Source organism: Pteropus medius, unplaced genomic scaffold, assembly GCF_902729225.1.
Source record: "Pteropus medius unplaced genomic scaffold, Ma_sr-lr_union100, whole genome shotgun sequence".
NCBI lineage: Eukaryota > Metazoa > Chordata > Mammalia > Chiroptera > Pteropodidae > Pteropus > Pteropus medius.
Window position 1 is genome coordinate 28,710,516 of NW_024354500.1, and position 25,096 is coordinate 28,735,611.

The following is a 25,096-nucleotide window of genomic DNA, read 5'->3' on the forward strand; positions in this document are numbered from 1 at the left end:
CTTCTCCTTTATTCACAGCTGCCATTTAAAGAGCTAAATCATCAGTTTCAAATGAGGCATTTTTCAAGCTTACAGAATAACAGTGAAAGGAATATTCCTTAAGAGAATCACTCTGGGGACAATCTTTTTTAATATACAGAAAAGCTATTAAGGTCTGAGTCCTTGAATAACTGGCACACATTAAGCATTCAATTAATGTTAGCTGTATTGTTGCCATTATTATCAGTATAAATTGTTATTATATATGTCAACTGTCGTTCACATGCCTCAGAAACATTTGGGCCTCGTTAGCTGAAACAAAAACCAAAACATGTAGTTCTCTCTAATCTGATATCCATTCTGTATAAAGCTGTATAGGGAAAAAAATTAGTTGTTGAATGATTAAGGAAGCATCCAGTTCATGTAGTTTTAATGATTCTTTAGACTAATGGAAAACCAGCCTCAGTAAAAATGTTTAGTTCAATTCATATTCAGACATCTGAACAGCCTAAAGAAATTAATGCTTCTAGTAGGAAAATATCCCATGGCAAAAGCAAGATTATACCAATGCCTATGCCTAAGATTATATTTTAAATAGTATACATTGCTTTTAAGGTATAACATAGACAAAGTAATTTAATGTACACTATGTAATGATACTTACTTTGTCTTATATTTATACTCTAAAATGGCAGTTTATTCATTGATAATTTAATGTTTCCTTTATTTTTGTAAAGATTCTGACATGAAAACTATAGATCGTGAAATAATTTCTGTGTAATTCTGTGGTTTATTAGATTACTATCTTCTGCTATTAGTTTATGATGCAAATTTATACCATAATCTAGATCACTGTGACCAATCCCTAAAGTCAGTGGATAGCATAATGTTCTACTTTGATTCTAATATATGTAATTAATTTTGCTGACTAGCAGTTCCCCTTACAATTTCATTGGTGAAAGGTAGTCCTTATTTTTTTGAGAATGCAGTGTAATTGTTACTAGACTCATGAGACTTGTTTTCTAACCTAGAAGACATTGTAAGAATGGCTGAAAATTTCTGCTTATTGTGTTTGGAGAGTTTAGTGTCTTACTCATAAAATCTTGAGGACTTGCTTATTATTTATTTATTTATTTATTTATTTATTTATTTGTATTTGTCACTTAATATTTTTTGAGATGTTTTCTGTCATTAAATTCCATGGTTTTTGATGATTGCATAGACTTCCATTGTATGAATATATTACACTAAATCAGCTTGATCTCCAGTGGTTGTACTCTTAAGATGTTCCATATTTTTGCTATTTTTACATATGTATATATACATTTTTTTTATTGTGGTAAGAACACTTAATGTTAGCATACAGAAGAATATTATTCTGCCTTAAAAAAGAAGGAAATCTTGCCATTTGCAACAACATGAATAAACCTGGAAGGCCTTTCTATAATTTAAAATGAACTGTTTTATACATAGAAACAGTTAAAACCTAAATAGCTTTTATCGATTTATTCATTTAACATACATTTATTGAGTGTCTACTCTGTACTAGGAGTATAGTGCCGGACAAAGCAATCTTCAGTACATGTTCCACTTGACCTGCTTGATCAGTTAAACACATTTTATCATCTTAATTTCTAGAAAAAACTGGACAAGGTATTGAAAAACTATGACACCATCTGCCAGATAAACTCCGAGAGGTATCTACAACTAGAACGAGCTCAGTCCCTGGTTAACCAGTTCTGGGAAACCTATGAAGAACTTTGGCCATGGCTGACAGAAACACAAAGAATCATCTCTCAGCTTCCTGCCCCAGCCCTTGAGTATGAAACTCTAAGACAGCAGCAAGAAGAACATCGGGTAAGCTTGGTGTCAAAAAAAACGTACTGTTCACCACTAAAAGAGAATTATGATTTTTATGGTGTTTTTTAAAATGCGGTTAGACACCTTACATGACTAGGATGTTTTAGCAGTATTGTGTTCTTCTTGTCTGTATAGTTTACTTATCTCACAGTTACTTACCTGTTACCCAGGTTTACAGTGGGAAGACTTATGTGGGTAGATCACACTGTGTATGCCATTATATCACAGCTTTTATAGACTAGTATGCAATATAAACTGTCTGGGTACAAAATCAAAATTTCCATTTATTATGTTAGAGAAATCAGTTTTTAAAGTACTTTTAATTTATGAATGTGAATTGCTTTCAATTTACACATGTTGACTAAGATTTATACTATATATATAGTGATGGGAGCAATTTAGAATGTAAGCAAAAAGTAGAAATATGTAGAAGTGACATCACACAAACAAGGCTATATATTGGAGAAAATGTACAATGTAACAAATATGTCAAGATAACAATATCATGAAAGCTAACTCTATGAAAAGGAAAAATGCTATAGTATGAAGACAAATTGTTTCCTTTTTTTTTCACCTTATGTACATGGAACTCTTTTGCAATTCTCTGTTCCTGTAAGCATGCATGAGTAAACTAGAGAGTATATTCATGGACGAACCTATCATGTATTTTAAATATATATATATATATAAAATGGCATTATGAAGCCCCCATTCCAGCAGTCATTTAAATATTAGCACAACTTAAAATTTTGCAAGGGTTTGAGTGAGAGAGGATTCAAAACTGTCAGAAAAAGTCTAGAGTCCTTGCTGTTTATGGACTTGTGAACCTAGCTGCTCTCCCAGATCTGTACAAGATATACTCTGAGACTAATCATTATGTGTGTGCAGACACACATGTGCGTGTGTGTAAAGTTTAACCCAGAGTATATTACATCATTGTTTGAAATAAGTGACATAACCTATTAATCTTGTTTGCTTACTTTTTTAAAGTATTGGCATTGAAGAATATCTCTAACTGAAGTATTTATTTAGAGGAGAGCTTTAGAGAACACTTTATTTAATACAAAATGGAAATTTTATGGAGTTCTGTCTAAATCATTCAGCAGGAGAAAGGCTTACAAACTATGTAGAATTGAATTGAATTTTAGTATAAAGGTTTATTTGTGGCAGAAATCCTGATGCCTACCCACTGAATAATTTTTAATATAAAATGTTTCATAGATACTTTTTTCTCTTCTGAGATGAGATTTGAGTAGCTATGTTTCTAGTATAATATCGAATATTATTATTGAACTGAAAATTTCAGAATCGAGCTAATTTTTTTTTGCATAATTTTCCAGCTTTCAAAACAAATTTATGATTTTATATATAAAGGCAACCACAAAACTTAGTAGCCAAGTCTTCAAATTGTTCAAACTAAATTGTTCAGAATATTTGGCACCTCCTAGAATGGCCATTATTCTGAGCTTTACAATATCCTCTTCAGCTATTTTTGGAATATCTTCAAGCTCATTCTAGCCAGAAGTAAAAAAAAAGGCTCCAAAAGCCATGCTAGCAAGTGGTAGATATCTTGAGGTTACACCAGGTATCTCCAGCATCACTGGACTCTTATGACAGTATGTTGCCAAGAATCATTTTGTTACATATGAGTCAACAGACATCTTCTATGGGGCCCTTTCTCCATGCACTCACATACACCCAAGTAAGCATCTAGTAGGCGTTCTCTTGTTTGTCACAGAATGGTCTTACAAAGGCTCAGCCACTACTCAGGCAAAGGTGTCTCATAGTGGTGCTACACGGATGAGGTCTACTTAGACTCTAGGCAAGTCAGGAAATCCTAAATCTCTCATTTTACTTGGAATTCTCTTGATAACTTAAAGTATGAGCTTATTTTACAAACATGCCTTATAGAATAACACATTCCTTTTCCATGAGATCGCGTATTAGCCAACATTACCATCACCACCTTCATTCTGTAAAGTGGCACGAAGATACAATCTAATAATATGAAACAAAAATAAAATCTCAGCCTGGACTACCCAGAAGCTAGAATGCAGATATGACCCTCCCACATTCTATGTGCAGCACATTCGATCAGACCCTTCCCTTTTTTAAAAAATTGACTTCGTATTGATTCAGCTCTTTTCCAAAAGAGTTTCGAGACCACCTGCAGAAAAACTTGAAAGATAGCATATCACATTGGGGATTATTAGTGATGTAATGAACCAGTTTCCTCAGTAATTTTCAAAATAATTTGTGTGACTTATTTCAGTGGGCACTTTCAATAAAAATCCATGTACATGGCCATCCTGGTGATTCCTCTTGATGAATGATAGAAATTAAAATATTTGCAGGAAAAGTTTGGTAGCTTTTCTCTGGAATATAATTTCCTGAATATAATTTTTCACAGAGAAGCTTTTATTGGGGGCTAGAGAGCAAACAGTTTGTAGAATACCTTCTAGTGAGGATGAGGAACTGCTGATAAGGGAACAAAATGAATAATGTATAAATGAGAGACTTCTCAGTGCTGCATGGAGGCCAGCCTCAGAGGAACCTGCAGGCAAAGACAGATCTTCTCCTGAGAGTGGTTTTGGATTTGGCCCTTGAAAAACCGCTCAGGTGGAGGGCCTGGGTTCCATTAAGTGCAGATATTCCAGATATATGTGGCTCTCTAGAAGGAATGGGGCTCCATTTGGATTTCACACCCACTCATTAGTATAAATGTCATTGTATCTCTTGAGTAGATGATATTATACAAAATATTCATGTCACATGTTTTTCCTTAAATATGCTTAATAATGTTCAGTATATAGCTAGGTATAGGATAGATTGAGTACCCTTGCAGTCGTAAACATTTAAAAATAAATACGAATAGATTCATTCCTATGTAAAAATGATAAATATATATGTACATAGAATAATACATACATATATAATGTAATATACATGTATACATTTTATACTAGTTTACATATGATTACAATGCCTTGTGGGCTTACATCTCCCTTTATCTTTAGTTGATTTTTTTTTTTCCTTTAAGCATTGTGTCTGCCTTCTACTGAGGTTTCTTCCACTTCCTTCCTTTTTCTCTTCTTTTCTTCTTTCTGTCCTTCCTTCCTTCCTTCCTTCTTCTTTCCTTCCTTTTTTCCTTCCTTCTTTCTTTAAAATACTTTTGTACATATCATGATTGTGCATAAGGGGACACCAAGGGTTATGGCTTGGTCTCTGTAGGTTGGGGACATAGAGTAAGTTCAGAATCCTTTTATGCTGTATGACCCTTGGCTAATACTGTTGTCAGAATGTCTTATGGTATGAAATGCATAATGAACTGGGATTCATTATTTCACTCAACCAATATATTTGTGTGTACTCTTAAAGGGATTTTGACAGGACCAGACTGTTGTTTAATTTTTGTGTTGGGGGCATTTTTTTCTGACAGCGAGTTGTGTGAGCCATCATGTGTTAAATGCCTTGTGTTGGGAGGGTGTTGTTTAGAGTTTCTTGCCAGCTGGATGCATCGGGGATGTAGACAGCTATAATATGGAGGTGTGACCCTGAGATACTGAGAAGCTGTTTGGTTTGTTATAGCAACTGCGAGAGTTGATAGCTGAACACAAGCCTCATATAGATAAGATGAACAAAACAGGGCCGCAGTTATTGGAATTGAGCCCGGAGGAAGGCTTTTCCATCCAAGAGAAGTATGTAGCAGCTGACACCCTTTACAGCCAAATTAAAGAAGATGTCAAAAAGCGAGCGGTGGCCCTGGATGAAGCCATTTCTCAGTCTACTCAGGTACTCATTTACACCAGAAATATGACTGGGTTCTTCCAAATAGCAAACAGTGGAGCACATAAAGACATTTTCTGGGATATCCTGATTAAATTTCAACTAACGTGATTTCACTATATTATCTTTGAGTACGGATGTCTTGGCCTTTCAGAGGTGATACTTGCTTGAGTCCAGTCCTTATATTTCTTGCCTGCTTATAAATACAGTAAAAAATGTTTCAGTGACTTTAGAAACACACAGTTGTCATCATTGTCCAAATGTTTAAGTAAGTGTCCATCCAGAGTAGTATGCAATATTTGCCAAGATAAAAGAAAGCATATTATCATTATTAATAAAATACTTCCAGGAAGGCAATAAGAAAGAAAAAATGATAGGCCGAATAAGAAGAAAAATATATAAAGTCAGAAAATGATTTTTTTTCTTTTTTGAAGATATCTTTTTTTTTTAGAAATTTGAATTCGTAATTACTTACAAATTTCCCATTTTCAAGGGTTGGTTTTTATTATTCAATATACTGACATGAGAGTGGTTCGTTTCCTGTAATCCCGAGTGATGATTCTTTTAATGTTGAGGCTACTGTAGAATCTGTGTGTGAATGAGTTTTTGTAACTTTGCTTCATTGTCTATGATAGCTTTGCAAACAAAAGTTTAAAATTCTTTCACGAATTTGATTATGTGTTTGACCATGAATTAAATACAAACTTCTATTACATCGTCGGAGAAGGTTTTGTTTTGTTTAATGTTTTACATTTTTCAGTCCAGGAAACTCATAACTTAAGAAATCCCTTTAATCTAACCAAAACTGCCAATGAATTTTACATTTATTAATATAACTTTTTTAGGATTGCAAAGTAATCAGTAAAAGTGAATAAAACAGTCTGACAGGCAAACACTCGGATTATTAAAATTTTTAATTTTTTAAATTTTTAACTGAATTTTAAAAATTAATTTGAATTAAGATAAAAGATAAAGCAGTAGATAAGATGCTGCTGACAGGTGGCCCAGCTATATGTTAACAGATACCATTTCTTAATGAATACACTCAATTATTTGCAAGAAACAGTCCAGTCTACATTAAATTGTGCAGCGCACAGGAGTGCATTTAAATCGTGATTTTGGGATGTCTTGCTACACCAGCTGGGTATAGCTCTTTGGATAGGTCTGTTAACAAAGAGACTAAGATTTAGTTCTTGATGATGACATTAAATGGATTTTTTTTTTTTTTAATTTAAATTTCACATTCGGTGTCACATCTTTCCCATGTAAATGATTCATTTGCTTTACCACCAGTTTCATGACAAGATCGACCAGATCCTGGAGAGCCTGGATCGCGTCGTGGAGCGCTTGAGGCAGCCGCCCTCCATCTCTGCTGAGGTGGAGAAGATTAAGGAGCAGATCAGTGAAAACAAGAACGTGTCAGTAGACATGGAGAAGCTACAGCCATTGTATGAAACTCTTAAACAGAGGGGAGAGGAAATGATTGCTCGATCTGGGGGCACCGATAAAGACATATCTGCCAAAGGTAATCATTTCAGGATAAGGAAACAATTGATCTTTACTTTTAAAACAATTCTGAATGTTCATGCTGTTTACCGACAATCCAGTTGCATATCAAGATGCCAGACTTTAGAAAAGGTATTACAAATATGACGTGTTTGGGGTGGAAAGGCTGTGTACATAAATCCCTTGTGAATGTTTTCCTGTGTTTGTGAAATCAGTCGGTTAAATTCGAAATGTGCCATTATACAAAAACCATGCATTCTCTGGACCTTTTAAGCCAGTTGGTCAAAGCATAATGCCACTAAGACCAAACCTAGGGATTTTTTTTTTTTTCTCATTAATGACTACACTGCCTTACATAATGGCTACTGTATCCCATAGTCACAGAAATGGCAACCATTGTAAAGATAAGAGCTGGGGGTAGAAAGGAAAAGCATGTGCGTAAGTCAGTGGAAATTCATGTTGAGGGTATTCTGGAAACAAGCCCAAAATACATATCCTATGTTGTTATATTCCTGGGACTGAACAGATGCCTTCGTTCTTGATTCGGAGAGCATAATGGAGACACTTAGATGATTATTTTGCTTTCCTTGGAATGAAGGCCAGCCTTGGTGAACTTGGAATACAGTGGACTTAGGTCTCCTCTGAGCTCACCTGCCTTGGAGCATCCACTTTTGTCAGGAAGAACCTTGGTTCAGGAGGAAGAGGACACCCTCAGATCTTACATTTGTCTGGAACAGGCTGTTGAGCCCAGTGATGCCCACTAGACAGGGTCCATCTAAAATTTGTTCCAATTTTAGATACTTATTAAATTGAATCACTGTTCCTGCGCGAACCCAAATATTGTGTTCCATGGCTTAAATGAGGCTAACATACTGCCTTTTTTTATATTGTTTTTGCTCCTTAGCTGTTCAGGATAAGCTCGACCAAATGGTTTTCATTTGGGAGAACATACACACACTGGTGGAAGAAAGGGAAGCCAAACTACTGGATGTAATGGAATTAGCAGAAAAGTTCTGGTGTGATCACATGTCGTTGGTAGTTACCACTAAAGATACTCAAGATTTCATCCGGGATCTGGAGGATCCTGGAATTGATCCCTCAGTAGTGAAACAACAGCAAGAAGCAGCAGAGGTAAGCAGAATATTTCATTTAAAGTTAAATTAGTTGTAGTACAATGTAAACTGGATTCCTTTGGTAAATATTCAGAATTACTCTATTAAGATTTATATTTAGTTCTGAAAGTGGAATGCATAGTGATACAGTAGGAGATAGAATACACCCACAAATGTCACTTAGAGTATATTTTAAAAGATTCTCTCAATTCCCACTGGTCCTGCCTTGTTTGGGGGCCTTTATTTTCTCTCTCTCTCTCTCTCTCTTTCTCCTCTTCTCTCTTCATCCCTCCCCTTCTCCCCACTACCTCCTTCCCTATCTCTCTCCCTCTCATTCTTCCCCCATTTTGGGGGGAGGTTTCTAAAGTAGTCCAGAAGTGGTGTCCTTGCCTGCAGAGACTCTTTCCTTGCCAGGACTCTAACTTTGCTTCCAGTCATCTCTAGATCTGTTCTTATCTTGTTGCTGCTTAAAACCCAGAAGCATCACTGCCTACTCCCTAAAGTCTGAACTCCCTAGTATAGGGTATCGGTCATTTACATCCTAGCCTAGCCCGTGCCTATATTTCCAAAGCCATTTTTTTCCCTACTGCTTCTTTATCAAGCTCCTTCTCTTTTGATACACGAAGTGGCTTTTGGCCAAACTGCCGGCTCTTTCTAGCATCTGTTATCTTGGCAAATTTTATTTCTTCATTCTAGAATGCACCTCTTGTCACTCTTCTGGCAAATCCTGCTTAAACTTCAAGGTTCAGTTGGATTGTTACCATTCATGTAAAATATTTTCTTGTGTACTTAGCAGAGTTAGTCTGTGTTCCTGTAACACTTTCCTCATGCAAAAGGCACGTACTAATGACTTATCATTGATTATACCTTGTCTTTCCTAATAGACCCAGAGCCCCTTGAGTGGAATAGTTATATATCTGTTTTTTCTTTGTATTCTCAATGCCTAGTTTAGGGCTTATTTCATTCTTGGTAAAGACTTCTTGAATTAAGAAATATATTGAACCAAGAAGATGAAAGTAAAGGTAGAATACTGCATTTCTGTCACAGGGTTGTTTTTTTTGTTTGTTTTTTGTTTTGGTAGCTTACATGTCCTAGGGTAAAAATACAAATCCAGAGCTAGATTATCCTAAATCTACTAAATAAATATATTATCTTGTGTGAGGTCTTTGAACTTATGTTTTACAAAAGTCTATTTTAAACGTGTATTGCCAAACTAGTCTGTTTGAAAAGCAAAATGTCTTTCTATGCTTTTCAGTATTGTTGATATTTTTTTAAAACTTTGTTTCGATATTTTTTATGTAGAATTATTTCCTAAATATCGTCTGTGTAATAAACGTTTAATATTCGTTACTCAAAGGATGCTGTTTTTTCTTTAAAATATTCTTCTGTTTTCTCTTTGAAAAAATTTATTGCAGAAACTTAGAAAACGGAAAGAAAATAAAAATTGACCATAATCTCAACCCCTAGAAATAACTGTCATTAATATCTGAGTGCATCTTTTTAGTTTCAGTGCGGTTTTGCTTAAAACTCTAAGGCTGCTATTTCTTATTCTAGTCCATAAGGGAAGAAATCGATGGACTGCAGGAAGAGCTGGATATTGTTATTAACCTGGGTTCTGAACTCATCTCTGCGTGTGGGGAACCTGATAAACCCATTGTCAAGAAGAGTATAGATGAGGTACGACTAGCATATTGTCTACTCTTATCAGAATTTTTTTTTGAAGATTTTATTAACTAAGCATATTTGATAGAAGTAGTTGAAAACGTATGACATTAAAAGAGTTCTTCTAATATTTATATTGTAGTTAAATTCAGCATGGGATTCTCTAAATAAAGCTTGGAAAGATAGAGTGGACAGACTTGAGGAGGCGATGCAGGCTGCTGTTCAGTACCAGGATGGACTGCAGGTAAGAGGATTATAATGTGTCTGCTGGAAGAAAGAATCGTGTTAATTGATGTCTACAAATTTATACATTGGCATCACCCCATTGGCTGCAATTGTGTGTAATTTCCTTGTCTACTTCCATTGATGTTTTGCCTTTTAGAAGGTATTTCTGACACTTGAAAAATATATAGATTTATGTACACATCTAAACACATTTTTATATACACATTCAGTGACATTTACTTTGAAAAGAAGTATTTTAATATTTTTAAGTGAAAGTAAATGTTCTCACATAGTATTTTTCACAAATGGCTCAGCACCAGACAGTGAAATGGAACTGAATCTGAGTTCTGTGCTAAAGTTGAGTGGAATAAGGTAACAGAAGTAAACACTATCTAAAAATATCACCAAGTTTAACTAAAGTCAGAAGTAAGGAAATTCAACTCAGAGCCGCTGTTCCCCCATGAACTAAAATAGATTTCTATTTTATTAGGTCATAATCTGTGGTGTAAAAAATGTTTTCCTCTTTTTTGTATATATAATTTTTTTAATAGTTATTTTTCACATCCCTTCAAGGTTCTCATTCAGTTCACTAACCATTATTTTTTAAGTTTTAATTTAAAAATTATCTCATCAGTTGAGGTCAATTCAGATCCCTACCTTCTTTAACCTTATTCCATTTCCCGACTTTAAGGCTGGCAAGAATTTAACCTTTCATCCCTCCTACCATATGGAAAAAAGCCTTTCTAAGTATTTCCATAATACCAAGTGAATATTATTTTTAAAGCTCAGATGAGAACATCTTTTCCTTTTTATTATGCCACTCCATTTCTATATTTGCAAAAATAAATATCATAAGCCAGGCTCTATGCCAGCTAAAAAGTGTTTCGAATTTTGGAAATAGATGAAAAATTCACTACAAATAAGACCTTGTTATAATTTTATCCCATCCGTCCCTCCCTTTTTTTTAACCAAAGTGATAACTTAGTGATCGGGTTTCGGTGGCCAATTAACTTAATCAAGCTTCAGCCCTAGGTCTGTGAGGCCAAGTCATGATTTTCATACTTTGATAAGTCATTGATTTGTGCCCTCCTTCATGGCTAGAGATGGCACTGTCACCACTTGCAGTCATTTGACCACAGGAGCCATTAACCATATGAGGCCACTGGCTAGACACTGTGACTTATCACTGCTGAGAAAACAAGGCCCGTCACAGCTAGAAGCATCATCTGTGGGCATGAAGGGCAACTTGCCTTATTAAATAGCTTCGGCTAGCTGTAGCTAGAGGTTAAAAGCTCCGGAAGTCCTAGAGGTTTCAAAGTTAATTGTAATATAAAATAAATTTTATTTTCCAGGTTTGCTTAAGTTCTTAGGGTTTATGAATGATAACTTTAAAATTCCAGATATTTTCCTAGGATTTTTTTCCCCCTGCAATATGGTCTGACACCTTCATTAAAGTGCAAAATAATTTTGTGTATTTAGTACCTGAAAAAAATGTCAGTTGAGCCTTTTTAGAATGTTTATATTACCTAAAAAGGACAAGAGAAACAGATTTTGAAGTCTGTCTTGCAATTCAGAATAATGGTCTTAATCATTATATGTGCAGGATTTTAGTGCTAATCTAAATAATATGCAACGGTTTAGCTGAGCCATATATTTTCTTCAAGTCCAAACAGTAAACTACTTGATTATTTGAATAAGCAATTGGTTCGAATCTTTTTCTTTCAATATATTTACACAGTCTGGTTTTAGACAGACACGAGAGAGCATAGAGAATTTTATTTCATGTGACTGAATTTATAAAACTTTTTTAAAATGTTTTTTTTTAAAAAGTTAAGATTCTAAGATCCTATTCAAGATAGATTTCCTTTGCAAACTTGGCTGCAGAATTGGAGGCTACATCTATTGAGTATTTTGGACAACTGTTTCAGTTTATTGTTGCTTTTACTTATTTAGATGGGCCAGATTATTTGTAAAATATGTTCATTGTATAATATCTTCACAGATTTATGATTATACTTTAACACCAAGATATAGCAATTTCAAATGTACTGTTATAATAACATGTGGACTAATGTGTTTTACAGGCAATATTTGACTGGGTAGATATTGCAGGTGGTAAATTAGCTTCAATGTCTCCAATTGGAACAGATCTTGAAACTGTAAAGCAGCAGATTGAAGAGCTAAAGGTATGGGTAGGGCCTAACTAAAAGATTTTGCATATTTAAGTTTTTTATTCACGGGATTCTTTACACGAATTTATTTTATGTAATTGAAGTATTACATTTTGATCATGAAACCGGTTTAATATAATGCCTGTACCTAATAAGCAGTGTATAGGAGGTCCTTAAATAAAGGATATAAATATTAGTAGTTTTCTTTTTAGTAAATCAATACCTATGTTTATTATAGAAAAATCAGAAAATACAAAGAATCAAAAAGGTGGCCTTTTAAAAATCACCCAAAATATTGTGTACCCAGAGGCAACCATTCTTAAGATATGATTTATAGCCTTTCAAATATTCTCATGCTGGAGCAGGATGAGGTATGAGGAGTGTGTGTGTGTGTGTGTGTGTGTGTGTGTGTGTGTGTATTTTATAAATATGTAGATTATACTTTAAGGATTTTTATAACTTTATTATTCAGTAGTATATTATTGTCATCAATATACATATAGCAACATTTTTATTTTCTTCACTGTATTCAGAGTAATTCATCATTTCTCACAGGCTAAAGAAGCATCCATAGGATAATTGTGTTTCTCAAAATGTTTGTTGTTTTCCATCTACTTTTCTCTGTAATTTTTCCTTTTGTGGTTCTTGATCTCCAGCTGTAAAAATGGCTGGACTGTTTCCTCTGAATTCTTCTACGTAATATTTATCAAAGTGGGGTCAGCTATTTTCTTCCTAAGCATCCATCCACAGACATTACACCATTTTCAATGGACTCTACTAGGTTTTTATATAAAATTATTATTTGGCTTTAGAATGGTAGCATTTTCAACTCCAAGTGTGATATAAAGTAGTTTATTTGGAAAAAGATGTGGGTTTTGTTTTTTGTTTTTTTAGAGAATTTTACTGTTACCATCATTAGATTGAGATTTTTAAAAAACTTCATCTGATCATGTAGTAACACAAAATATATACCTTATATATATATACCTTCAGGTGTGGAGGAGAATTTATTTTGGATATTTGCATATATCTCAGTGGTTTTCATATAGCAGGCGGCTTGGTTAGGCGTGCTTGCTCTGAAATCAGGTTGTCTGAGATTACATCCCAGTTCATCCACTTACTAACTAAATGACCTTGGGAAAGTTATCTAACTGCTCTCACTTCTGTGTCCTTAACTTAAATTGAGGATAAAAGTATTTTCTTTATAAATTTGTTGAGAATAGATAGAACATAGCAGATGTTCACTATGCCTTAGTTATTATTTTTTAATTGTTATTTTCATGTTTGAAAATATTAAGGTACTGCTTAGTCATTAATTACTTGCTATTCAATTATTTACTATTATACATTAACCTAAATATTTTATGAAAGAACAGTTTCCTATTACAAGCACCCATTTGTTAACCTGTGTTGGTTGGCAAAGCCAAGATGATTGAATATGTGTCAGTAAGCACCAGGAGAGTGAAGGATGTTGTTCGGTGGCAGCAGTGGGTGAGGCATAGGAATAACTAAATATTAATGAACACAGCAGAAGTACGGAAAATATCAGCTGTTCAGTGGATGCAAGATGTGGTATGTTTTTTGAAGAAGAAATATTAATTTGAGTTTCTTAGAGGTAATTATTTCTGGGTTTCACATACGTCAATATATATTTTATTTTCTTCTTTCCTTTATTTCAAAACTCATTTATTAAATATATGTAATTAGATATTAGAGTAAGTTCTCCTTGAAATTTGTTAATTTCTTGTCGAGAACAAAAGTGAGATGTCAAAATTATAAAGAGAAACATCTTTCCATCAGAAAACATTGAATAAAGAGAAAAGATTTCCTTTATACTTTTTTTTACCTATAATCTTTTATTGGTAACCATGTGTTACGTTTTTATCCCTCTTCGCCTCCCCGCCACCTGCCTTGTAAGAAATATGAATTAGAATAGAGATCTTACCCATAGAATTTTTTTTTGTTTAAAGTTTCTGATTTGTAACACATTTTCCTTGTATATCTATCTCTTTAAAAAATAGCAATTTAAGTCAGAGGCCTATCAACAACAGATAGAAATGGAAAGACTGAACCATCAAGCAGAGCTTTTGCTGAAGAAAGTAACAGAAGAAAGTGACAAACACACTGTGCAAGACCCATTAATGGAACTGAAATTGATATGGGATAGTCTGGATGAAAGAATTATCAACAGACAGGTAAATACCAAGACTTTCATTAATGTAAAGTAATTATTACAGAGTAAAATTATATATTTAATTTTATGTACATAAACTTTGGGTAATTATGTACATAAACATTTGAAGCCCCTTAATTCTTTCTGCTTCTCACATGCCATTTTTTTTAACCATAAGGTGTTTCAAACCTAAAATGTAGAAGTTTGTGATGATTTGGTTTCATTGTATATACTTACAGATATAAGCAGCATGAAACAATTGATTTTTTACCCTTGTTTTATAAATGTGTGTTACTCATAATACCAGATTCATAAATGGATTTTTTTCCTCTCCATTTTTCTGTAGCATAAGCTGGAGGGTGCTCTGTTAGCACTGGGGCAGTTCCAGCATGCTCTGGATGAGCTGTTGGCATGGCTGACACACACTGAGAGCTTGCTGAGTGAACAGAAACCTATTGGAGGAGACCCTAAGGCCATTGAAATTGAACTTGCCAAGCATCACGTAAGGAGCTGTTGCTGCATATTGTTTCTTCTCTATGCATTTCTAATGTCATCAAATTTTTTTATGTTTCTTCTTTGTGCAATTTTCAAGTTTATAATTTGAACGCAAGTTCATATTTGACATTCATAACTAAAGGTTTAACTATTTAAAATATACTTCTTAAAAGATTATAATCAAAATATTTTTCTCATTGTTTAAGGCAGTTAATATCAAAAACAGCAAGGATGGGAAATTTCTCGGTGCATTTTATTAGGTCTGCATGGCAAATGCTGCAGATTTAAATCTCTGATTATACCTGTCGTTGGATTAATGTAGCACGATTTTAAATGTTGTCGGGCATAAATTCAAAATGTTCTACTGCAGGTCATATGTATGTTTTTCTCCTGGTCATTCTTAACCTTGTGGGTCTTTCACTTGTTGCTTATTTGGCATGTCTAACATATTTCTATCTGTCTGTACATCTCTCATTATGTCGAGGTTTGTTTTCTGTCTCTTGGTCTCTTACTTTTCAGTGGCTTTTATGTTTTCGTCCTTTTCTTTATGAATTTTTTTTTTAATATCATGTTCAAAAGGTTTAAAGGAGTTTTTATGTGTCCTGCACTTGATTTAAAGCTTATTAATTGAAAAATTTTGTCTTGAGATATATGCAACACAATTTTATATTGTTGTCATCTTTGTGACACTGGTTGATAATTCTTAATAGAAAATTCCCTATCTCTTAAGTCATTGGGCTTAATGAATAAAACATTATGCTCGGTAGAGTTTATTCTGATATTCAGCAGTTTTTAATAGAACTTCAACATTCACATTAATAGTAGTAGCTTATTTAAGGTTAGGTCCTAGATCCTAACCTAATATAAGTTTTCTCTGATTATCAGATAGAAGTGTGAATTATTTTACATATTGAATATAAGCATTTTAAAGTAAAAGGTAGGTTTTTAATACTTCAAGATCATGATGTATAGGTTTTGACTATTCTTGCTTTAGTCCTTCTTCTTTCATACTTTTTCCCATAGTAATTGTTCCCTAATTTAAATTTTTCTTCTCTTTTACCTCATTCTGTCTATGTATATAGTTACTCCCAAAACATATTTGATTAAGCAATTAGAACTTATTATGCATCATTAATATTTTTGTTATTTAATACCTATGTTATACCTTTGCTAGAAGCAATAATGACTAGTTAGATCGACTCTGCATATAAAGAAATATGTTTATTCTTATAGTGTGAGTTTATAGCATTTACATTTTATAAATTTAGCAATTGTCCTTAAAGTCATAAACATCAGTGACAGGAACTTTGTAGAATATAGATGAGGTGGGAATATGAGGCACCTTAATCCAATTGTTTTGGTGGGGGATGAGTTAGGGATCTTTTATTTCTGTTTATCTGTCTTTCTCCTTTCATTTCTCAAAGGTCAAAGTTAAAGGACTTAGAGTTGCCAGCACCATTGCTGGAGGAAGGGAGGAGATATTTCCATCCCTCCCCTGCCTTTTTCTCTGGCTCCTGGGCTGTGGCTTGTATAGCAGGACTTGGGCCATTTAGAAGAATGAATTGTATAGAATTATTTTTTATATTTTGACCGGGAGAAAAATTTAAATCTTACCTTTTAAAAGTGATTCCTACTGTTAATGTATCAAAGGGCAGTCAGAGAAACTGAATGCAGATGGTTAGTGCCACACCCTCACTGAGAATCCTCCTTGGGCTGGATCTCCCTCCAGACATGAGATGTCTTACCTAGGAGAGGAGATGATGTTTCTTTTCTTTCCTGTTGATAACCCTGAGTGGGCGAGTGAAGGGAAGGATCGTCATCGACTTTTACTAACATCAGAGGAAGATTTCTTCTGGTTTCTAAAAACATAACCACTGTCTTCTTGAAAGGAATCTATTACTAAGCTATAGTTGTTCTTTAAAGTGTAATTCTTTTCAGCATAAGAAATTGACCTTTTTAGCCTTGCGGTTGTTTTTTGCGCTTACCACTCTTGCCCCACTTTAGTGCATATAAGTGTTATTAATCTGTTCTTATATTTCTACTGTATAATAGAATAGAAAGGCATTATTTACTGGGATCTGTAGTTAGCATTTCATATGCGAATTTTCTAGTAAAAGAACAGCTAACCTCTGGAATGCTGGGCTTGAGTATCCCTGATATATAGTGAAATAAACCTTTTTCCCATTAGTGTTAGGGCCTCCCAAGAGTCCTGCCAACTTAGCAGTTAATTCTAGCACCATTCCAATAAGAGAAGATAAAAGAATGTCCTATGATATTTTTTTTGTTGCTTTTAGAGTGCTAATTGTAAAACATGGCACTGCGTATTTTAGAAATGTAATAATTTTATGTTTGCAAATGAATACATAGAAATAAATAATTTTTAAATTGTTTAAGACATAAAAATTAAGTTCAATTAAAATGAACTTGAGTCAAATGAATACTTTTAGATCCTTTTCATTATAATTTCTAGATGTGTAATGTCATCAATTGCAAAGCTATTATAATGGGAAGAACCTGCAGTGGTCTCACATAATCATTTTAGGGGATGTTGGTAGACAGGAAAGTTATAAAGTTAAAGGAAAAGATGTCCATCATTTAAAAACTTCATTAGTATTAAAATTCTGTGTATGTGATATTTTTGTTTCCGAATGTTTCATAACCTGGAAGTAAAACAGTTACATTAAAAGCAATGTTAACTGGTTACAAACTAGCAACTATAGTGTTATTTTAATATTTTCAGGTACTCCAAAATGATGTATTAGCCCATCAGTCCACAGTGGAAGCTGTTAATAAAGCAGGAAATGATCTAATTGAATCAAGTGCAGGGGAAGAAGCAAGCAGCCTTCAGAACAAGCTAGAGGTTTTAAATCAACGCTGGCAAAATGTTTTGGAAAAAACAGAACAAAGGAAGCAGCAGCTGGATGGTGCCTTACGCCAGGTGAATAAGAGAATAAGTTCTGAAACTTTCTATAGCCTTCAGGACCAAAATAGCATGGAATTCTTTCATTGGTTAACATACCCTTGTTTAATTTTTATACCTCAAGGAGAAGAGTAAAAATAAGTGGGATAAAGAAGAGTGCTGATGAGAACACAGCTCTCTAGTTCTTAGTGTAATAGTCTTATCTGCTAGTGCTTTCCTGAAGAAGAAAGGCAAGGCCAATCTAGTGGCACCTGGCCATTTTTAAGAATGCCCAGAGAGGCTTAGCAGGCTGGATCGTTTAAACCTTGTTTTCTGCTTGAAAGTGACGATGTTTGTGGCCCAAGCTGAAAACTCTCTATCATTCATTCTAGGCCAAAGGGTTCCATGGCGAAATTGAGGATTTGCAGCAGTGGCTGACTGACACGGAGCGCCATCTGTTAGCATCTAAACCTTTGGGAGGTTTACCAGAAACAGCCAGGGAGCAGCTTAATGCCCACATGGTAAGTATATTATTTCCTACAGCTCTAGCCTCAGATTAAGAAACTGACCATTTTGTGTGGGCCTTGGTGATAAATAAATTGTGGGAGAAAGTTTAAAGGATGTATAGTGTTACACCAGAAATCTCTATGTATAAGTGCTAGAAACACTATTGATTAAATTTTTCAAGTCAGAACCTATTCTTTATTTCAAAGGTTAGTATGTCAGTATATGAAAAGAGGTTTTAGAAATCTAGACATTTTTAGAAACATACCTTCTCCCATAAACTCATAAACTTGTGCAGATAGTAATAAATATTGTGTAAATTATAAACTGTTGTACCTTGAGTGAAAAGAAAAATCCCTTTTAAGTAATCAAAATTGACTTAAAAATTATTGCCGTAAGCATGGTTTTCCCAACTTGTTTCATGGAAGTCTGGAAAATATGTTTTTGTTCTATTAAAGTTACTTGTTTGTTTCTTTTAATGGTGCTGGGGCTGACTCTTCGATTTCACATCTATACAAGATATGGACAAAAGGAGACTTCTGCTTAATTGTCCAATCTGGAGCATTGTCCCTGTGGGCTATTCCCACTCAGATTCTGTGGCACTGCCAACTCTTAAGGATAAGGAGGAAAAAATAATGAAACTTCAGACTTTGGCTTTCTTTCATGGAAGTATGGACTGACAAATTAAATTTAGACTGCCTTTGATTTATTCACATTTCCTATTCATTTCCCATTATAATTCAGCTCTGAAAGTTTTTAAAGAAACAGTCTGTTTCAAATTTTGAAAACTAATCCTCTAATTTTCACACTTGTGAATTTGCATCGAAAATAATATTTTTTTAAATATTTAAATGCCAGCAATTAGTATCTTATGAAATAAAAGTAGAGCTTTTATTTCTACAAAGGAAATGGGCCATTGCACATTGAAGTCTGTATTCTTTAACAGATGTCTGATATTGTCGTGGAGCTCGTTAAAACTCCACTTATTAGGAAATAAGTACCTGCAAAGCTATTACAGTGTCCATAAAGTATAAGTTTAATGAATTCTTGAACAGACATATCTGGGATTAATCTCTAATGACAAATATTTTTAAATGTTAATGTAGAAAGATATAAGTAAAAATATTGAAAAGCAGAGAGCTTATTTTTAGAATATTTAATCTTTAGAAGAATATCAGCTTATTTTTCTGGGTATTTAAAATGAATTTGTTATAACCTTACATAATTTGGCACATTATAGAAATTTCATAATCTAAAGAATATAAAGAGTTATCAATATTTGTAATACACTTTTAGTACTGTTCTTTTGCTTTGATTGTGTTAGAAATGAAGGAAACCTGAAAACTGAAGTATCACAGTTTTGTGAGATTTGGCTATATTTAAAAGTTTTGCTTTAGGATTAAAAGTTTTTAGTAGGTGATATTGTAAAGATGTTTAGACAGGGTTTTTTTTTTTTAAGGTTTAACAGATTATAAACTTTTGAAGCAATAAAGTATTCTGGAATTAGTGATGGTTGCACATTCTTGTGAATATACTAATAAAACACTGAATTGTACACTCTAAAATGGATGACTTTTATGAATTATATTTTAATTTTAAAAATTATAAAGTCAAAAATGTTAGACATAGGATATATAATTTTTCAGTAAGAGCTATGATTTGAACTACATTATAATTGAATCAATGGGCTAGAACTGGTCTTAATTTTTTTCCATGAATGTAACTGTTGTTTCATTGATTTTAAATTCTGAATTTGTTTAAGCAGTATTTTTTTATTTTCTCTATAAAAGATACACACTGCATTCTAGTTGGAAGCTTTAAAAATGTTATAAATGAGAATAATATTCTCATAGTACCACAAGTTTGGCTTTTGTGATTCCAAAGTCTGAATAATCAACTTAAATGTCTCACTGTACTGGGTCTTAACTTTCTATTCACTGGATGTCTTCTGAGCCCAGAATTAAATTTTACAGAAAAAATATTACAGTCATTGTAATATTACAGTTCAAGGAAAGACTTAGAGAACTCACTTTATAGAGGAAGAAATCAAGGCTCAGGTAGGTTAACTTACTTGCCAAAGGTCACAGAGCTAATTGGTCACTGTATAGTGAAGCCTTTCTTGATATCATTTAAAATATTGTTTCAAAAACCTTATCATGCCAGGAGGGATTGTTGATGACAGCAGCATTTCTGAGATTTCTTGGTAGACAAGGTATGGCTATAGGTTTAGGTGTTATTTCAATATAGTGAAAAGTTTGAATGCGTTGGAGTTATTCTGTATGCTGGATAGAGATGTATATATGATAAGGGGCTTGGGATTGATGACTTGGGATAAGAACTCTTAGATTTTATTATCTTAAAAATGAGATAACTTGGGGGGATATCTCAATTTAGGAAATCTGTGCTGCCTTTGATGTTAAAGAAAAAACATATAAGAGTCTGATGCAGAAAGGCCAACAGATGCTTGCAAGATGCCCCAAATCTGCAGAGACAAATATTGACCAAGACATAAATAACTTGAAAGAAAAATGGGAATCAGTGGAAACCAAACTCAATGAAAGGAAAGTATGTGCCTTGATTAATATGATTCACTGTTTTAGTTGTTTTGTTTCGTGGGTTTTTACCTTATCTCTGTGTAACATGATCAGTGGAATGTTTAATGATCCACATTTAAATTCTTTTTGTATACATTAGGAGGTTTCATGGGGTCAGTTGAAAATAGTATTCTGTCTTAACTCAAAAGAACTGAGTTAAAGGAATCTATTGAAACAGATAAAAGTATATCATGGATCAGTGTTACTAGGTATATTTTTAAATTTGTGAACCACTCGAATTCTGGATAGTTAAATAATTCTATTCTAATCACACTTCATGAGCAAAAGGCTGTATATAGGGAGAGGGAGAGAGGGAAATCAAGAGAACGAGATAATTGTGTATATATAATAAGCACTTACATAACAAAAATCTATGAGAAGCATCTCACTGACAGAGTAGAACTATATTTCATAGTATTTGGATCCCAGAAATTAATTGTATAAATGTCAAGTTTTTTTTTTCCTGCAGATTGTTTAGTAATTGTGTTCTGTGGTTAATTGCCCCTGAACCAAAATTTTAGTATATATTAAATTTTTTTAGCTGCAGTGAGATGCTTCTGACTATATATTTCAAGGGGTTTGGTTTGCCAGTATTTTAGTGGAGGCCCATTACATTTATAAACTATTTAGGTAGTATAGATTATGTATAAATAAAGAAAAAGTGGGAAGGAAATCTGCCAGAGAGTGGTTAAACTGGAGCCGCGGCAGGGGTGGGGGCAAGGGGGAGAGGCTTATATCATCAAATACTAAATAATCTGTCCTCGCAGACTAAACTGGAAGAGGCCCTTAACTTAGCAATGGAGTTCCACAATTCTCTCCAAGACTTCATCAACTGGCTTACCCAGGCTGAACAGACTCTAAATGTAGCTTCTCGGCCAAGTCTTATCTTGGACACCGTCTTGTTTCAAATCGATGAACACAAGGTATGCTATAACTCAGATGGATGGCATTCTGATTTCAGACCTTTTTAGACAGCAGGCTGTTTTAGTAACAAAAGCATGAATTTGGTAGTTTAAAAATGTTCTTTTGTCCTTTGAAATAGCTTCAGCTTATGACACCAGAAGCATTTTCAAGATAGATCAAATTTTCATTTGTTTCTATATATACTCTCTTTTTTTTGGGTAAAGGTCTTTGCCAATGAAGTAAATTCTCACCGTGAGCAGATAATAGAGCTGGATAAAACTGGAACCCACCTGAAATATTTCAGTCAGAAACAAGATGTTGTCCTCATTAAGAATCTACTTATCAGTGTACAGAGTCGATGGGAAAAAGTAGTTCAACGGTTAGTGGAAAGAGGAAGATCTTTGGATGATGCAAGGAAGAGGGCAAAGCAGGTAAACCTTTATAAAAATACTCTGAACTTGGCAATAAATCAATTCTAGCTGTTGAAATATGTGTTATTAATGTACTTCTGTTGCAGGCTATATTAGGTGTAACAATTATGGCATAGAGCCAAGATATTTATTTCCTAAAAGGGCTGTGGCCCAAGTTTGGATCATGGCATCACTTTGAAGTTGACCTATCAGCAACTTCAGGGCCTGGGGACTAATCTTGAAAAGACTGATTATAGCTTGACTTCAGAGATGGACCATTTAAAAATTATCATTAATGCACAAAAGGGGCTCAAAATTTTTGTTATTGCATTCGTTTGTTTTTTCTTTGTCCTTTCAACCTCCACTCTCATACTCAGAGTGAGACATCATACTTAATTATATTGCTACCTTTTGTTTCAGTTCCAAAGCTAAACTTTCTTCACAAACTATGAGAGCTGAGCCAGACCTTTATCCCTCTAGACAGCTTTCTGAGAGGGCGTATTCTGTGTCTGAGTTGGTTGGTACTCCTCACGTCTCTGAGTCTGTACACTTATTGGCAAGCCTTCATTTCTTTTCTAATATTTTGATACAGCTCCATCCAAATTTTAAATTGTCTGAAGCTTTTGGGGCTGCATTTTTTTTCAATCTAGAGACTCTTACAAGGAACTTGCCTTACTTCTTTCACCTGTTATTAATATTCTGTTCTAGACTTAACACAGAGAAGAAGTAAAATTATGCATCTCTGTTCTTCAGGGAAGAGAGAGGTGTACCCACCTTGCTTGGCATATATCTTTGTTTTTTACTAGTAAGTAGAAAGTGTAATATTGAGGCTAAATTTTATAATGACTCTTTTTTGCCCCATTCAGTTGCATTTGTTCATCATTGGTCCTGCACTCCAATGCTTTGGGGAGCTAGGCTCAGTTGGGTGATGCAAAAAATGTCATGGGCGTCACGTGTTTTAGTATTTAAAGCTATCAGTGTAAGTTTTTAAAGACTTTAGAAATTACAAATTGCACCGTTACAGGATTACATGCCATGTGTCCCTTTTTGAGTGAGAAGTATGATATATTCATTGCTAAAAGTGAGTCCCTGGAATGGAACCAGTCTCTAATGTTTTTTTTAAGACAGTATTAATGTTGAGCCTAGTATTTTTCTCTTCACATATGTAACAGTGTCATCTGAAGTATAGGCATTTTTTGAGTTATGAACATCTAATGTCTAAGAGTCTCTTGGATGCCAGGACCCAGTTGCCCACCCTCTTCCTCTCTTCTCCATTGAATCAATTTTATTTTCTCAATTTGTTTAACTAACTATATAAGGGTTTTCTACTGTTTTCAGTGCAGAAGTAGAGTATATAGAGTTTCTTCTATATTTATAACTTAAAAATAGTTTTGTAAGTGAGACCAGCCTTAGGACCTATGTGTCTGTATCGTTAAACTTACCATCAAACCGTTACAGCCTATATTATTTGTTGTAAGACTACCTAACATAATGATTAGGTGTATCTTTAATTTATTTCTTACTATTTTAATAACTCATTTTTTTCTCAAATGTTGATCATAGTTCTCTGACTTTGACAATGTATGTGCCTATTCTAGCCTCCATGTTTTCATGTTTAATTTGATTACTGCTGTGGGAGGGATGTGTAGGGAGAGCAGGTTTGTGATGAGATGCTCTCTAGTGGGCCCCGGCAGCTTTGTGATTCCATGCTCTTATTGTAGGAAGTGTCTTTCTGTTATTTCATTATTAATGTGCTTTGGTATAAAGCACACTTTATGTTGATTAAGTTTTTATTATGTATCTGTTATGAGAAATAATTTATAACCAACATCACAATTTGGAATCTAAAAATGGTACCCACTAGTTCTGAATGAAAAACAGAAAACAGACTGGGGCTGAAATTAAATATAAATAGCACCAGACTATTTCAAGGTCATAGATGCCAGAGAAAGTTATATTTTGTTAGAACTCATGTATTGTAGGTACTCTTGCATATTAAACCAATATGTGATGCACAAGCATTAATTCGAGAGGTTCGATAGCAACAATAAAGATGTTAAACTACCTTTATATTAAATAGAAATAAAATTACCTCTCTTTGTTCTTGTTTCTTTTTAAAACCAATTTACAAATTTTATCCTTCTCTTTCTCCCTTTTTGTTCCTTTTTCTCAGCATAGGAAATTAAATACCTTAGAAGTTAACCCAGATTTGTCAAGTGACAGCAGGGAGCAAATAAAATTCTCTGAGCGTCTGTGTTAATTATTAAGCAAAAGAAAGGGCAGTGCATTCTGCCTGGCGCTCCCTAACATTTCAGTTTTTGTTAAAGTTTATGTGTTTGAATGAATTATAACAAAGTGAGCATGGAACGGGATCACAGAAGCAAAGTGTTAGTTAACAAGACAGTTTATAATCTGCTGATGAAACTATTACTTTTTTCTTCTGAGGGCATGTTGATTTAATAATTTTCAACATTTCCATTAATATTAATTTATATTTTAACTACCTATTAGATTTCAAATATAGCGAATATGACAGAAAATTTACTGGACAAAATGTGAATTTCTTTACAGTTCCATGAAGCTTGGAGTAAACTTATGGAGTGGCTAGAAGAGTCAGAAAGGTCTTTGGATTCTGAACTGGAAATCGCCAATGACCCAGACAAAATAAAAACACAACTTGCGCAGCATAAGGTGGGTGGGTCTACAGTGAAGAAAAGCATATTATGTCACTATATATTGCAAGATCACTTTCAAATTCTTACTCGATTGTGTATTTATTCATCACTAGGGGGAAAAAAAAGTCACCCAATGTGATCC

General features: G+C 34.0%; 1 protein-coding gene across 21 annotated transcripts in view; it reads left to right on the forward strand.

Annotated features, from left to right (window-relative positions):
* The window catches only part of DST (dystonin), a 404,042-nt gene that overhangs the window by 349,612 nt on the left and 29,334 nt on the right, over positions 1 to 25,096 (forward strand). For all 21 annotated transcript variants that reach the window (XM_039853102.1, XM_039853089.1, XM_039853093.1 and 18 more), the window contains 15 exons: positions 1,618 to 1,836; positions 5,428 to 5,631; positions 6,919 to 7,150; positions 8,036 to 8,262; positions 9,798 to 9,920; positions 10,048 to 10,149; positions 12,215 to 12,316; positions 14,323 to 14,496; positions 14,821 to 14,976; positions 17,710 to 17,907; positions 18,261 to 18,389; positions 20,767 to 20,937; positions 21,734 to 21,889; positions 22,094 to 22,300; positions 24,851 to 24,970. In XM_039853102.1, coding sequence (XP_039709036.1) covers positions 1,618 to 1,836; positions 5,428 to 5,631; positions 6,919 to 7,150; positions 8,036 to 8,262; positions 9,798 to 9,920; positions 10,048 to 10,149; positions 12,215 to 12,316; positions 14,323 to 14,496; positions 14,821 to 14,976; positions 17,710 to 17,907; positions 18,261 to 18,389; positions 20,767 to 20,937; positions 21,734 to 21,889; positions 22,094 to 22,300; positions 24,851 to 24,970 — 2,520 coding nt within the window. The remainder of the gene's footprint in view (positions 1 to 1,617; positions 1,837 to 5,427; positions 5,632 to 6,918; positions 7,151 to 8,035; positions 8,263 to 9,797; positions 9,921 to 10,047; positions 10,150 to 12,214; positions 12,317 to 14,322; positions 14,497 to 14,820; positions 14,977 to 17,709; positions 17,908 to 18,260; positions 18,390 to 20,766; positions 20,938 to 21,733; positions 21,890 to 22,093; positions 22,301 to 24,850; positions 24,971 to 25,096) is intronic.